General features: G+C 31.2%; 2 protein-coding genes across 2 annotated transcripts; one reads left to right on the top strand and one right to left on the bottom strand.

Annotated features, from left to right (window-relative positions):
• Window positions 1-4200: 4200 nt before the first annotated feature.
• Window positions 4201-15178, bottom strand: Trissin (trissin). The gene is made up of 3 exons (XM_065498553.1): window positions 15051-15178; window positions 4571-4664; window positions 4201-4489 (listed from the first exon to the last, which is right to left on the bottom strand). Exons 1-3 carry the CDS (start codon window positions 15139-15141, stop codon window positions 4204-4206), a joined length of 471 nt encoding a protein of 156 aa, XP_065354625.1. The 5' UTR covers window positions 15142-15178; the 3' UTR covers window positions 4201-4203.
• Window positions 10179-14911, top strand: LOC135961963 (serine protease snake-like). The gene is made up of 4 exons (XM_065513623.1): window positions 10179-10335; window positions 12126-12311; window positions 12384-12582; window positions 14209-14911. Exons 1-4 carry the CDS (start codon window positions 10266-10268, stop codon window positions 14825-14827), a joined length of 1074 nt encoding a protein of 357 aa, XP_065369695.1. The 5' UTR covers window positions 10179-10265; the 3' UTR covers window positions 14828-14911.
• Window positions 15179-16042: the final 864 nt, after the last annotated feature.

The following is a 16042-nucleotide window of genomic DNA, read 5'->3' as shown; positions in this document are numbered from 1 at the left end:
TAGCGATTTATTACATCAATGTTTTTGCATTTGATTTGATTCAAAAAAAATTTAGCAATCAGTTTTTAATACTAATTTGTATGTTGAAATAACCATACTTGAAAGACTTGCGATTACTTTACCGCCTAGATATACTTTGTCTAACGGTCATCATCATCCTCAAAATTTTATGATTATTTTAATGAGAAATATGTATATCATATGTAGACTCATTATGGAAATATAACTTTTGGGATATAATTATTAAAAATTTAAACTTTTTAAAATTACCTTCCAAATGTAGAAATTACCTGCCTACCGTACGCAGGTCTAAATTACCGTACAATACGGTAATTACCCTATGGTTAACATCACTGTGTGTACCCCTCTTCTTTCTTCTTGCCTCTCTCTCCTATAAACTCTAGACTTGCGCAAGAAAACTTGCCCTGTGTAAAAAATGACTAAATATCAATTTAAAAAAAACATCTGAAATCGAATATTTCACAACTCAAGTTCTTTAAAAAAAAAAACACAATTTTCTGAGCCACTTTTCCTTAAAGCCTGAATACTTCTGCAGTATTAGATTTAGCACTAAAGTACGCTAATAGATCATTCTCTACATATTTTCTTTCAGTGCATTAGTATTTTCGTCTTAAGTAATTTTTCCTTTTCGATCAAAGTCAAGGCCAAGTGAAAATTCTTTTTGAAAATGTTTCTTGTGTTTCCTCTTACCAGGAACAATGCTAACAAAGCAAACTACTACCAGAACAAATATCTAAAAGCAGGCAGCCATCAAGCACCGCAACAATTGGATTATACTCGCTTTTGGTCAATTGTTTTTCCCCACTTGAAATTTTATTTTAGACAATTTGCTTAATGTTGTCTTATTCATTTGCGTTATTTTAGAGTACAAATTTAGATTTACACATTTCAATTGATTTTCTATAGTTTTCTTTAAATTGCGAGTGCAATGCGTTTACACACAAACATAAGTACAAGTAGTAGAATTCTTATGAGGGGTCACGTGAGTAAATAAAATCTTTATTTTGAAATTAGCCAATAATCCACAAAACATTAGACATACATATGTAGATACTTATGAAACGACTGTTTCAATGTCTATTTATATAAAAGTTAATGAACCATAAGATTTCAAATAATTGATTGTGAGTTGTTTTCTATCAGTGGCATTTTAAACATTTTAATTTCCTTTGCTGGTACAAAATTCAACAAACTGGAATTATTATGACAACAATTTACAGTCAAGCCTACTCAATTTCTACACCGAAAAATCAAAAATGTAAATTCAATTACGCTCAAAGTAGGGTACAATTTTTAAACACCTGCAATTTTTTGTTTCCCATCCGATTTAAAAAAAATTTATAAAGTTTCTTAATATTTTATTCAATAACTAGTCACTGATCTGAAAATTTATACAAATGTTTTGGTATGAAAAAGTGCAATATTTTTGAAGGGCGGTGTTTTAAAATGGCCCACGTTTCTTTCGGGGCTATGAAAATGCTTTGGGGATAAATAGGGAACATATCAAGGTTTCCAAAGCTGCTTCCCGTTTTTTTATCCCAGCTTTGGGATTTTAGGTCAAGTGGCCCAAAGGTGAAATTTTGATAAAACAAATAGGTCACATTCCGAAGGGCATAGGGGCGACATACTCGAAAAATAGGACATATTTTTTATTCCAAAATGTTCTTCGTAAATATACATTACAAAAAAATATAAAATTGTTATATGTTCTTAAAAAAAGTTTATTTTTAATAAAAAAAACAAAAAACCCAAACAAAAACAAAAAGCCCAAAAACAGCAAAAATCAACTATTTTTTTTAATACTTAAATTGAAAATCGTTTATTTTTGGATCCATATTTGATATTGCTCTGGAATCTTTTATATATTATTAATAATTTAGTTGTATAACCAACAAAAAAAATCGATTCCATTCGGTCCAAAAGTTGAAAAGCATATAACTCGGAAGACCTAGCCGAACTCTTTCCAAAAATATAAAAATCTTTGAAATTGGATAGGAAACAAAAAATTGCTCGTGTTTAAAAATTTAGGTTACAGTGGTATTTATCCCAAAAGCGGGAAAGGTAAACCACAGTACCGCCAAGGACTATAGACCGATCAGTCTGTCATCGTTTTTATTGAAAACACTAGAATGTTTGGTCGATATTCATGTCAAAAACGCATACCTTAAATGGAGGTCGGTGGAGACAGCCTTGCATGACGTTATCAGAACTATAGAGGGGACACTTGACAAAAAGGAGTATGTTAGTTAATGCATTGGGTGACTTAGGTGTTGATCAGCGGATAAGAAATTGGACAGAAAATATGCTTAGTAACAGGACCATTAACTCTAATATGGACAAGGAAAGTTGTGAAAAGAGGCACACCACAAGGTGGTGTTATCTCTCTACTTCTGTGGAATCTTGTCGTAAATAAAATCCCTTTTCAGGCTCAGTAGGATAGGCACCAAAGTAGTCGCATATGCTGAAGACGTTGTGCTTCTTATTCAAGGGATGTTTCTTCCCACAATAAGCGAACTCATGGAATCATCACTCAGCGTTCTGCTATCATGGGCCAAGGAAAACGGTCTAGGTGTCAAACCTGCGAAGACCGAACTGGTTCTTTTCACCAGGAGATATAAAATTCCAGCGCAATTTTGAAATCTAAGCTCTCGTTGAAACGTAATGCTGAGAGTCGAATGAAGAAGGCATTATGTGCCTTCTATATATGTTCTTTCTATTCTAAACAAGCTACAAAGATTAGCATGTCTTGAAATTACTGGTTCTATGAATTCCACCCCTCAGACCAGTCTACATATGATGCTAAATATAACTCCCCTTGATATATATATCAACTGCATTTCTGCTAACTCTGCTCTACGACTTAAACAGTCAAGCGGACCGAAGCATGATCGTATTGGTCACGGCATATAAAGATAAGCAGGCCAATCATGGGGCAGGAAACGGATTACATAGTACCTACACCTAATTTTGATAGAACATTTAGGATCAAACATCCACAAGGGATGATTGGACCGCGAACTCTGTCCTAAATTATAACATGATATCAATCTACACTGATGGTTCAAAGACAGAAAGAAACACGGGCTTCGGATTTTTCTCAGTTGAACTACCTTCTGGTGTCCCTTCGATTACCCGATACCTGTACGGTTTTCCAGGCAGAGATCTATACCAATGATACGTCGTATAGACGTATCTCTCGCGAAAAGGGATATTCACACTCCCTTGGTGACCGTATCAAAATTGATTGATGGGCTTTGAGCGAGACGCAACTCAGGTGGTCAAATATCATCACTTGTAGAATATCCAGAATTCTCTGGCCCAATCTGACAGAGGATAGGACTAATACTCTTTTGTCCGTTGTGTTACCCACGTAATAGCTATCGTAGACGTTGTTTGGATGAAGAGGAGGAGGAGGGATACAGCACCTTCTATGTGAATGCCCAGCCTTACAAGAGCATAGACTACTATATCATGGTAGAGCTGTTTTCCATGATCTGGACTGTCTCAGATTTGTGTCACTAGTAAATATGATCTGATTTATTAGAAGTACCGGCTGGTTCTCACGGGCACTACAGGCATCACATAGTCAAAGAAATTAGGAAGGGAAACCTTTCTCTCTTTATGTATGAATTCTCAGCATAAGGGAATAGTGTTTCTAAGGGTACCACAATGGGAATTCACCATAGCATGGTTACCACAATCATTTATATCTTTACTGTGACTATAATATTGTTAAAAAACTTGTAACAAATGTTGAAATGAAATTGTTCATTCCCATTTCCCGGGAAACCCCAAACCCTACTAAGCACTGATAACTAGATATCTATTTGTTGAAATTACGGCCATAAGTATTACCAACATTTGCATTACATTTCAAATAAAACCACCATTATATGAATGTAGAAAACAAGAGAAAATTAATATTTCAAACATACATTTTAGGTTCTTTTTTAATCTTTATACACACTCGTACTTAATACGCTAATAAAATATTTGTACAAAATTTATAGTTCATCATCATCATCAGCATCGAAATCATGTTCAACATCATCAGTGTCATATAATCATTGTCGTCGTCAGCACTGTCATCATCAACATCATCGTCAGCAACATTTTTGTAGTCGTTATCATCATTGTTATCGTCATCGCCATCTTCATGTGAATCCATTTTAGAATTTATCTTTAGTCGTAGTAGGCCTGTAAGTCTTCCAATATAAAGGTGCCATTGTGACGTTCGTCATCATTGCTAAAGGGAAATGCTGATCGGGGCAATAATAATTTCTGTTGTTCGCGTAAATGTTGCTCTTGTTGTTTTTGTTTTTGCTGCTGCTTTTTCTCGTTACTCAATTCATTTTGTGTAAACATGGCACGTCCTTGCAACATAATGAAATCGATTAGACGTTTGTTCGTTATCATTTTCATGGCATTTGGATCGGTACGTTTGCGCAAGTAATTAAAACAGCAGGTTCTAAATATTTTTAAGGGAAATTTCAATTGTTATTAATCATTTAGCATTGGTTTATAGTTAACATTTTAAAGAAAAGTTTACCTAAAGTGCTTAGTACCGCAGGCATTGGCGCATTCATTGCCACAGGAATCGCACGGTAAAGCAGAGGTACTTATAAGCTGCATTAAAAATATGCCTGAAATAGTTAGAAAACAACATTAGTTTTAATTGGATATACAGTGGTTGACAATATAATGACAACTGTTTTTGAGCATTGGCAAAACAATGGAAACTTTTAAACTTCTGCAAGAAAGAAGACTTTTCCAACAAGTCATCGGACCATAGCAGATCCAGTTTTGTTAAAACTTGGTAGACAGATTATTTATGGTTATAATTTAAATTCTCATTGTTTTGTCCTTTATCGAGGTTCAAATATTATATAATCGCTTAAATTCAATGGTAATAACTTTTTCGCCGCTTATCGAATACTTACAATATTGGCGTTATATTTATATCTAGTTTCAATATATTTTCCGAAAAATCCTTTTCTTTTGAACACTGGATGTTGAAACAATAAATAGACGTTGAATTAAGGATATCTCAAACAAGTAAGAAAATTTGGTCGGTTAAGCCCGACCATATAATACCCTACACCAAGTAAATATGCAAAAAACATGTTTCTTTTAAAATATCAATAGTGGGCCAGTTATGGACCGATCACCATGAAATTAGATCGTGTGATTTATGTCTATATGAAAGTTATTTATGTTGAATTTTGTGTGTATACCAATATTTTTAAAAGATTTATGCTTTTTAAAGTGATTTTCGGAAGCGAGTCTATATGGGAGGTATGCCTAATTATGGACCGATCGTAACAAAATTTGGTGACATGAATTTCGTATATATAAAAGTTATTTGGAGCGAAATTTGTGTAAATACCTGTATAAAGTAAACTTTTATGACCGATAAAGACCAATTTCGAGAGGACATTTGTATGGGTCTAGGTGAAATCATCGACCAATTTAAGCCAGTATCAATAGGATTGGTCCTTGGGCCGAAAAAATTATATGTACCAAATTTTATCGTTTAGACTCAGAAAGTGATTCTAAGTCGATCGGTATACTTTAAGGTGGGTGTTAGACTAATATTTACCTCATAATACCTTCCCCACTATGGTGGTGTAGGGTATAAAAAGCCAACTTTCATTTTCTAAAGATATTTCTCATAAATATTTTTGTTTAAAATATTAGTTAAACAAAATTAATTTATCAAGAGTTATACGGGTATACAAAATTAATATTATTGTAAGAATTGTGCTAAATTTCCCAATTATTGATAAATTCACTGACATTTCACTCTATAGCTTGATTTGTATAATATTTTTAGTTTATCTAAAGCCTTTTGGGAAAAGGTTTCCTGATGATCTGGCCTAAGCAACCAGTGAAATGAGCATAGGAACTAGCTTATCCCCCAACAATAAATGTCAGTGAATTTATCAATAATTGGGAAATTTAGCACAATTCTTACTATAATATTATTTTTTTTTCGAAATTGTTTTTTAATTTTTTAAAAGTTTTTCCCAAATCTTTTTTAAAATTTTTTTTTTTGTAAAAAGAATTTATGCCAAAATAAATTTTAATGAAAAAAAAATTCGGGTTAAAAAGTATTTTTCCCAATTTTGACCCAATGTAGGTCCAACTTACTATAGCCTTATATACATTGTTGCAATGGACATTGAAATATCTATCATTGGATATCCGTATTGTCTATATTAATGACTTAGTAATGCAGTTATAGATCAAAAATAGGCCATAAATAGAGGTTATCCTGGTTTTTTCCTTATATCTCAGCCATTTAGGGACCAATTTAATCAATTTTAAATAGCAACTTAGCCGGAAGAATTCCCGATATATTGATGTATGAATAATGAATATGAATATGTAAGTTATTTGGAGGCTACAGAAAGTTGATTTCAACATACAGACGGACATGGCTACGTCGACTTCGCTATCTATAGCGATCCAGAATATATATACTTTGTGAGGTCGCAAATTAAAAATGTAGAAATTACAAACGGAATGACAAACTTATATATACCCTTGCCACTCATAGTGAAGGGTATAAAAAGAAAGTGGGACCAGAGATAAAACCTTTTAGTACAAATGTCCTAATATTTCGAAGAATAATCAAATAACTTCGAATATATTTTTAGGCATACTTTTGTAATTAGTTGTCCGATTTTTATAGTCTTATATAAATCGTAGGGACTTCAATTTTAAATCACCAAAAACGATTTTCCGATGGAATAAGGTTAGTAAATATAAAACAGTATCCTTCAACTGTTTCTGATTTAATCGGTTAATCGAGCAAATAATTAATCGGTGTTTAGATTTATTCGGTTAATAATCGGTTAATTTAAAATTATTCGATTAACCGAATGATTTCTATTTTAATTTTAAATTGAAAATACAACAACGAATTTTGTGTACAAAAACGCAAAAAACAGCAAATATGGTATTTGAGATCATTTTTGCATACATATCGCTCATTTGCTGCAACAACGTCATAACTCAAAATCCGTGTTTTTTGAACTGAGTAATACAAAATATGCGCCGTTCTATAATCTTTCATATAGTTTTATCATTTGACAAGTAAAAATTTGGGATAAATACAAATTAGAAAAATATAAACATCTACTATTTATATTTCTATTTTTAAGAAATAGTGAAACATTCAAAAAATGTCATAAAACATTTTTTTGAATTATGACGTTGTTGCAGCAAATGAATGATATGTGTATTTTTTAGGGTTTTAGTGAGATCTTCTGAATAAATCTTTTAAATAAAGAATATAATTTAAATGTTTTCCTTTTAAACGATTTTTTTTCTTTAGATTTAATAAAACTTTTCTTTGAAAAAGACTTTTCTTTGCAACAAAAAGGAATAATCGGTTTATTTGTTATTTGAAAATCCGAAATTTTAAATTATTCGAACAGTTAACCGTATAAAATTAATCGGCTAACCGATTAACGGTTAATCGATTGAATACCCTAATATATATACATATCAAACAAAGTAAATAGTTATTTTCGAATATCTGTTGAACTATAATTATGACAGTCTTCAAACTTCATTCAAATCAATTTCTGCTCATTGCAAGAAGTTTAACCAATAATGGGAGGGATCGGAACAGGGGATGAGTCTAAATATTTTGTGTTTGTGAGCTATAATTATAAAATTCTTCAAACTTTGTCCAAATAACTCTCTTATCATTTTACACAGATTGTGGGAAATTGTTTGGGATTGGATTAGTGGGCGTGGCACCTCCCAACGTAAATTGTTAATTTCGATTATCTGCAGAACTGTAATTGCAAAAAATATCTAAGTTGTTACGAATCAATTTCTAATTACTGTACTGAGTTTTACTGAAAATATGCGGAATATGATTAGTAGTCCCACACAAAGTAAATAGTAATTTCGAAAATCTGGTGGACTATAATTGTGAAAGTCTTCAAACTTTACCCGATTCAATTTCTTATCAGTGCATGAGGTTTAACCAAAAATGGGAGGGATCGGAACACGGGTGATTCACGTACCTACCATACAAAGTAAATAGTTATTTCTATATACTACATATCTTGAGAACTATAATAGCAAGATTATTCAAACTTGTCTAAGAAAAACATGAACAAGGCAAGCAAGAATCGATGTCCAATGTACTTATACTTTGCTCCCGGGTAACAAAGCATAATTAGACGAAGCCGTCATTCTTACTTCGTACTAATACCGTAGTTAAAATTCATAGTTAGCCGACCTAGAGCCGAAGCATTTATCACGTCGGATTGTACCCATTAGCTAGTCACAGCCAATAGGTTGTAGTTAGCCGATGAGAGCAGAATAATGTATCTCCTCGGATTGCATCCAAACTATATTTACCACTAATTAGTCGTTAGCCGACCCAGAGCCGAAGCATTTATCACGTCGGATTGTAATTATTAGCTAGTATTAGCCAATAAGTTGTAGTTAGTCGAGGAGAGCAGAAGAATTTATCTCCTCGGATTGTATCCATTACCCATAATTAGTCGTTAGACAACCGACAGCCGAAGAATTTATCTCGTCGGATAATACTCAGTACCTAGTCCTTACAGAGCCAACGAATTCATCTCCTTGTATTGCAAGGCGTTTATCTCGTCGAATCCTCTATTAGAAGCTTCGCCCATTAGCAAACATATCCCAAAGATACAAGACAGCTCTGTGGTAAAGAAGATTTCAAAGGAAGCAGACCTTTGAAGAACATGGACAGACTAAGCATACCCCGGATGGAAAATAAAATGGAAACAAGAACTGCATCACAAACGTTAATTTTGTATGGCCTTGGAAAACATGTACACCAAATATTATCGCAATCAGAAGAGTAAAGGTTCACACATTTTTTTGATCAAAATGGTACGTTTCGTCCCTAAAAAATATATGCACTTAAATATTCAATGTTTATTTGAAATATGCTGGACATTGTATGGTAATGTAGTGGAATTGCCTAGAGCTAACAAAAATGTAATTAATGAATACTTCCTATCCAAATTTGCTATCGAAGGTAAAATAATAGAGATATTAGTGATTTTTAGTTAAATTTGAACTATTTTTTTTTCATGCTAAATTTTTGGGGTACTTTAAAATAAAATTCTTAATAAATGCGAAATTAACCCTAGGCTCTCTTTTCTTATGTCTTATTTCTGACATTCTGGTTGAATTTTCCGTTTTGGTGTATTCAGGGACTTATAGTAAAATTTCACGGAAAATATTTTTGCGAAACATTTTCACCTCTTAAATCAATGTTTTAATGGTGTTTTTTGCTCTTTTTTTAAAAGAAGGACAAAAAAGACCCATCTTGAGGATTTAGAGGGTTAACATATTCTACAAAAATGTTTTCCGTAATATTTTACATAAATTTGCTGAACACATTTTATACCTAAAATGTCAGGTTTACATGGTTTCTTATGCCGATTAACAATAAGAATGTGACATAGTTATAATTTTTTGAGATATAAGGGATAAAGGACATTTTTTTAATTTTTAAGGTCCTTTTGCTCAGAAGATATGTAAATATTTGTAAAGAATCCTTGCAAAAGAAACCAAGTTTGTTAAAATCGAATGAAGTGCCTCAAATTTATTCAATCCTGAACATTGCTAATTTTTCACTAAAATGTGGGAGATGTCCAAATTTATTGGGTTATAAAACATGAACCATATACAAATAAGAAAAAATTTAAAACTCAATTTTAGAATTACTCTTAGATCGAAATTTGTTTAGGTTTGTTTTTATTTTATAATACTCCAATATTTTCAAAATTTGTTTAGCATTCTAAAATCTCTGATAACAAATTTCAAAAAAAAAAACTAAAAAGTAAATCCCCCGAAATATAAAGAGAAACCAAGCTGCCAAGCCAGGCTTTTAACAAATTAAATTCTGAATAAAAGAGATTTCTACCTAGCACAAAGGTAAGATTCAGCGCTGTGTTTGTATCTACAAAATGCTTGACTGGCTCTTCTTCACACATATGTAGATAGATGCTCATCAAAACAATCTAAAAAAATAAAAAGCTCTTAAATTTCAGTATTTAAGCTTATCAATAAATTAAGAAACAAATAACAAGACTATAATATTACTCGTGCATGAGAGCATGAATCTGGCTTTCAAGCGGAACTCTGATTTATTATTAAATTCAGTCTTTAAAAAGATTTCGCTGCAAACAAGTCAATAAAGAAATTAAAATAATTCATAAAGAACTCATTTTAAAATGTTAAAAACTTTTATAATATTGTTATTATTTGGTATTTTAATCACAAAGCAGCGCTTATTTACAAACGGTAAGAGTGTAAATGATTTTTGTTTAACATTTATGAATTACACAGGGCAACAAAATCGAAAAAATTTTAGAGGCTTTTTAAACTACTAAATAATTTTGATGTATTGTGGTTCCAATAGTACAAATATGGTAAAAATTTTAAATCTATTTAGAAGTTTTTTTTAATTTTTTTTTTTCTAAAATTGTGAATTTTTTTTTAGATGTTTCTCCACATAATTTATAATAACTCTAAAAGTGTTAGTCCGATATTATTGAAGTAAACTTAGAAAACTTCAAATTTACATAACCTATAATCTGATTAAATATTACTTTTTAAACGGCTCAGTAGTTTCGGAGTTATAATAACAAATTGAAGCAAAAAATATATTTTTTACGTGAAAAAAGCAAATTTTTGTATTTTAAAAAAATCATGAAAAATCGAAAACGGCAGAATTTGTCCAGGTATATTACTTTGACGCAAAGCCGCATATAATAGCAACAAAATGAGATATCGAAGATAAAAATCAATGAATTCTTTTTGAATTTATTCACAATTAAGTGAATTCGCTCATTTTCACAAAATTTAACATTTTGTTAGATATAAATAAAATTGAGTAGTTAATGTTCATCTTTCGATTCATTGAATATTGAAAACATTTTCCCCATGCTATGTACAAATTTTCACATACAGTGAGCCTCAAAAGTGAGTAAACACCAAAAATTATTTGATTTTTTTTTAAGATAATGAAAATCCTAAAATCTATCCATCGATTAAAATTTAAAAGTTTCGGTTTGATGGAGATTGAGATGAATAATAGATTCGGTTCTGAACAAAGAAGATTTAAGTCGGAGTATAATGATTTTTATGATCATTAAAAAAATCAAAAAATTCACTGGTGTATACTCACTTCTGAGGCTGTGTGTATATATTGCTTTTTAATCAACTCAGTAGTTTCTTAGTTATAATAACAAATTGAAGCAAAAAATATATTTTTTACGTGAAAAATGCTATTTTTTTTGTTTTATAAAAATCATGAAAAATCGAAATCGGCAGAAATTGTTTAGATTTATTGCATTATCGAAAAGCCACATGTAATAGAAACAAAATCAGATATCGATTATAAACAATTTCTGCCGTTTTCGATTTTTCATGATTTTTTTAAAACAAAAAAATTTTCTATTTTCATGTAAAAAATATATGTTTTGCTTAAATTTGTTATTATAACTCCGAAACTACTGAACCGATTAAAACGCAATATATGAACAGAATAAAGGTTATAGAAATTTGAACTTTTCTAAGTTTACTTCAATAATATTGGACTAACCCTTTTTGAGTTATCATAAATTATGTGGAGAAACATCTAAAAAAAATCACAATTTTAGAAAAAAAAAATTAAAAAAAAAAACTTCTCCATAGATTTTAAAATTTTTACCATATTTGTACTACTGGAACCACAATACATCAAAATTGTGTAGTAGTTTAAAAAACCTCTAAAATTTTTTCGATTTTGTTGCCCTGTGTTATCAATCATATCAATTGCATTATAAAAAATTATAAAAACTATATATGTATGTATATTTGTGGCTCAGCTTCAATTGATTGTTTGACCCCTATGGGCTAATTGTGTAAATTCAAAAGAATTGTATAGACAAATGTAGAAATTGTAATAATTGAAGGAATTCCCAATTGATTACAGCGCAAATATGTTCATGGTTAAATGTGCAAAGCTTCTATTTTTTAACAGTATCAGTATTGGATCAGCTAAAACAAAAACCTCTATTAACTAAATCTCTCATACTTTTCTTCCCCAGCCAATGAATGTGCCTTAAATACCGAATGCAAACATATACGAGAATGTCCACGTGTTTTAAACCATTTTCATTTGATACGCAATAAACCCTATTGCAATCTAAACGAAAGAGGCACCTATGTCTGTTGCTTAAAGCCTCCCGAAAAATATACCCAAGAAAAGGATGAAGACATACGATCTGTAAGAGGTAAACAAGAAAGAAGAATGATTTCTGTAAAGTTTTCGTTTAAGAAATAATCGAGTTCCTTTGAAATTTTAGAATGCAAAGCGGTGCAACAATATCGTGCATCATGTGAAAAGTCCCTGATTGTTAGTGGAAAAAAGGCCGAGGCCAAAGAGTTTCCATTTATGGCTTTACTTTTCTATAAAAACGAAGACACAGTGAATTATTTATGCGGTGGAACATTGATCAGTGACAAATACGTGTTGACAGCAGCTCATTGCTTTTTTGTTTATAGGTGAGTAAGTATGTATTTACATACAATTGGTCAATTCACAAGGTCTCCTATCATGTCATATTGTCGTAATGTCCTAATATTTAACAATACTACTCTGTATGCTATGTTTATTGTGTTATCGTAACCAATCAGCAGACCTGCGCCGAACGCCTAAGAGTTGGTTAAGCTAAGCCGCCGATTCGTGAAATATTAGGACATTATGACAATATGACATGATAAGAGACCTTGTGAATTGATCTTAAGTAAACTTTTTAATCCGATTCGTATATTTTACTAAAAAGCGTAACCACTAAAGAACTGATATTTCTCTTTCCCTAGAATAGTAGTACTCTTAAATAAACAAGTTAAGAAATGATAACAATATCATTATTATATTATTTGATGTTGTTTTTATACCCTTCACCTTCGTGAGAAGGGTATATATAAGTTTGTCATTCCTACATTTTTCATTTCCGACCGTGTAAAGTATATATATTCTGGATCCTTATAGATAGCGGAGTCGATAAAGCCATGTCCTGTCTGTCTGTTGAAATCAATTTTCTGAAGACCCCAGATATCTTCTGGATCCAAATCTTCAATAATTCTGTCAGATATGCTTTCGAGAAGTTTCCTATTTGAAATCAGCAAAATCGGTCCACAAATGGCTGAGATATGAGGAAAAAACCAGGACAACCTCGATTTTTGACCTATATATGGATTACTAAGTCATTAATATAGACAATATGGATATCTAATGATAGATATTTCAAAGACCTTTGTAATGACGTATATAAAACCATAATAAGTTTGAACTACAATGGATCAAAATCGGAAAAAGTATTTTTTAACCCGATTTTTTTTCACAAAAGTTTTTTTTTGCTAAATATGTAAATGAAAAAAACTGCAAAAAAGATTTTGTTTACCTAAGAATATTTAACATTTTTATTTTGAAGTATATTTTGGTGAAGGGTATATAAGATTCGGCACAGCCGAATATTGCTCTTTTACTTGTTTATATTAAAAGTTATCTAATGTCAAATAAAAACTGGTTGAAAATAGTGGTTACGTTTTTTTAGAGTGTCCAAAAAACCGGCAAATTTAAAAAACCGGTTTCCGGTTTAACCGTAAAGGTGTGTTTTTGAAAAAACCGGTTTTGATTTTTATCTTTTAAAAAAAACGATTATCCGGTTTCGGTTTTTGTCTTCAAAAAAACGGTTAACCGGTTTATATTAAATTTATATTCAATATGAGGTACTTTAAAATTTTCGAATTCTTAAGGCAATTATTTTATATATTTTACGAAATATTGTGAGATGCTATAATTTTCTATATAATTAATCAATATTTTTAAAAATGGTATCAAAGTTTTTCAAAAATATGTTTAAATGAGCTTTTGAAAATATATTTCTTTAAAACCGGTTAACCGTCTTACAAAAACCGAAATGTTAAAGAAAACTGAAACCGTTTCGGTTTTCGGTTTTGGAATCTCTAGTTTTTTTCCATGTTGTCTACCGATTCTAAACGGTACCGGTTAGCGGTAATTGTTGTTATTTCGGATTAGTTGACAACGATGGTTTATTATTACAATATATTTTGAAAATTCAAACGTTCTATTTATTTGCCGCTCTCTTATTTGTCTTTCAACAGCCCTCCCAACGTGGTGCGTTTAGGCGAATTGGACTATTCAACAACCACCGATGATGCCTCGCCCGTCGATTATGAAATTAAAAATGCCATCACACATCCCCAATACTTTACCACCGACATCCAGGAGAAATACAATGACATTGCTCTGGTCGAACTCATAAAAGAAGTAAAATTCAACGACTACATAATGCCCGCTTGCCTACCCCTATCGGATGGACGAGAATTTCAAGAATATCTGGCCGCCGGCTGGGGTAGACCCAATGACACCACCACCGAGTTGACACCACATTTGCTGAAAGTGAAATTGGATCGTTTCGATGATGAGACGTGCATAAGTAAAGTTGAGCAGACAGAAGAATTGAAATATGGCGTCAACAAACGCACACAAATGTGTGCTGGTTCGTTTACCGATACTCGCGACACTTGTATGGGTGACTCTGGTGGTCCCTTGTTTGTTGATCATCCCGATTATAAGTGTTTGTTTTTGGTTGTGGGTATAACATCGTTTTCGCATGGCGGTTGCGGTAATGTGGGTCATCCAGCGGTTTATACAAGAATTCAATTGTATTTGGATTGGATTGAGAAAATTGTATGGAAGGAGGCAGCTAAGTTGTCGTGAATATATTCATCAAATATAATCGTTTGTACTCAAAATTATAAACTTAGAAAATGTTAATAAATTCAAATTAAATGCAAAATACAATTTTGTAACATGTTATTTTGATTCCTAGATGCTTCAAATTGTTAGTAAGGTTTTTAATTACACAGTTTTGAAAGGAATCATAATCACTTTTCATTTAAAACATAATTCACTTTATATTTTTATTAATTTAACAACTTACACAATACAAACATATGAAAATCCATTTTATAATACATTTTATCCTTCACTTTATGTTCTTTTGTAAATTTTTTCTTAAATTGCAAACTCATTAATTGTTTTGGTTTTTTTTTATTTCAATAATTTAATTTAATAGACGTTTATAATCCAAATCACCGTTTGAGATGCCGAAGTATCTATAGAAGTATGTTCTCTTTTGAGATTACAAACCGAAAGACCAACATATGAGCGTAACAGCTTTTTATATCCTTCTGACAGAAATCCTTCTTCTAGTGTCAACTGAGACGAAGATGAAAAGTTCAAAGAATTTATTGAAGCATTAAATTTTGTCCATTATAAAACAGAGAAAAAAGAAATGACGTGTTTCTATCATTAACACTTGCATAGAATTTTTAATATTTTAACTTTTTGTTATACGTACTGTCATGTACTTGTATAAATAGTATTTCACCCTTTTTAAATGTTAAGTACTTTTAGCAGGTTTTTGTATTTGGAACAGCAGGTGAAATAACATAGAAGTTTTGAACTCTCCCGTTAATGATCGCCTCTCTCCAAAGTAACTTTTTATATTTCATTAAATTGAGAATTTCAACGGGTACGATTACACAGGACAACAAAATCGAAAAAATTTTGGAGGCCACTACACAATTTTGATGTATTGTGGTTCCAGTAGTACAAAAATGTTAAAATTTTAAAATTCTATGGATAGATTTTTTTAAAAAACTTTTTTTTCTAAAATTGTGAATTTTTTTAAATGTTTCTCCACATAATTTATGATAACTCAAAAACGGTTAGTCCGATATTACTGAAATAAACTTGGAAAATTTCAAATTTACCTTTAATCTGTTTATATATTGCGTTTTAATCGGCTCAGTAGTTTCGGAGTTATAATATCAAATTGAAGCAAAAAATATATTTTCTATGTGAAAATAGCAAATTTTTGTATTTTAAAAAACTCATGAAAAATCGAAAACCGCAAAACTTGTTCAGTTT

Source organism: Calliphora vicina, chromosome 1 (assembly GCF_958450345.1).
Source record: "Calliphora vicina chromosome 1, idCalVici1.1, whole genome shotgun sequence".
NCBI classification, from domain to species: Eukaryota; Metazoa; Arthropoda; class Insecta; order Diptera; family Calliphoridae; genus Calliphora; species Calliphora vicina.
The sequence above is the reverse complement of the archived record's forward strand: the minus strand, read 5'-3'. Positions and strand labels throughout refer to the sequence as shown.

Bases quoted from the DNA above. Each gene is read 5' to 3' on its own strand.
- LOC135961963 (XM_065513623.1), top strand. From the start codon at position 10,266: ATGTTAAAAACTTTTATAATATTGTTATTATTTGGTATTTTAATCACA. The intron at 12,312-12,383 runs GTAAACAAGAAA...TTGAAATTTTAG, and splicing joins AGACATACGATCTGTAAGAG to AATGCAAAGCGGTGCAACAA. The intron at 12,583-14,208 runs GTGAGTAAGTAT...GTCTTTCAACAG, and splicing joins CATTGCTTTTTTGTTTATAG to CCCTCCCAACGTGGTGCGTT.
- Trissin (XM_065498553.1), bottom strand. From the start codon at position 15,141: ATGAGTTTGCAATTTAAGAAAAAATTTACAAAAGAACATAAAGTGAAG. The intron at 4,665-15,050 runs GTAAGTTGTTAA...TAACTATTTCAG, and splicing joins TTTTCATATGTTTGTATTGT to GCATATTTTTAATGCAGCTT. The intron at 4,490-4,570 runs GTAAACTTTTCT...AAAAATATTTAG, and splicing joins TGCGGTACTAAGCACTTTAG to AACCTGCTGTTTTAATTACT.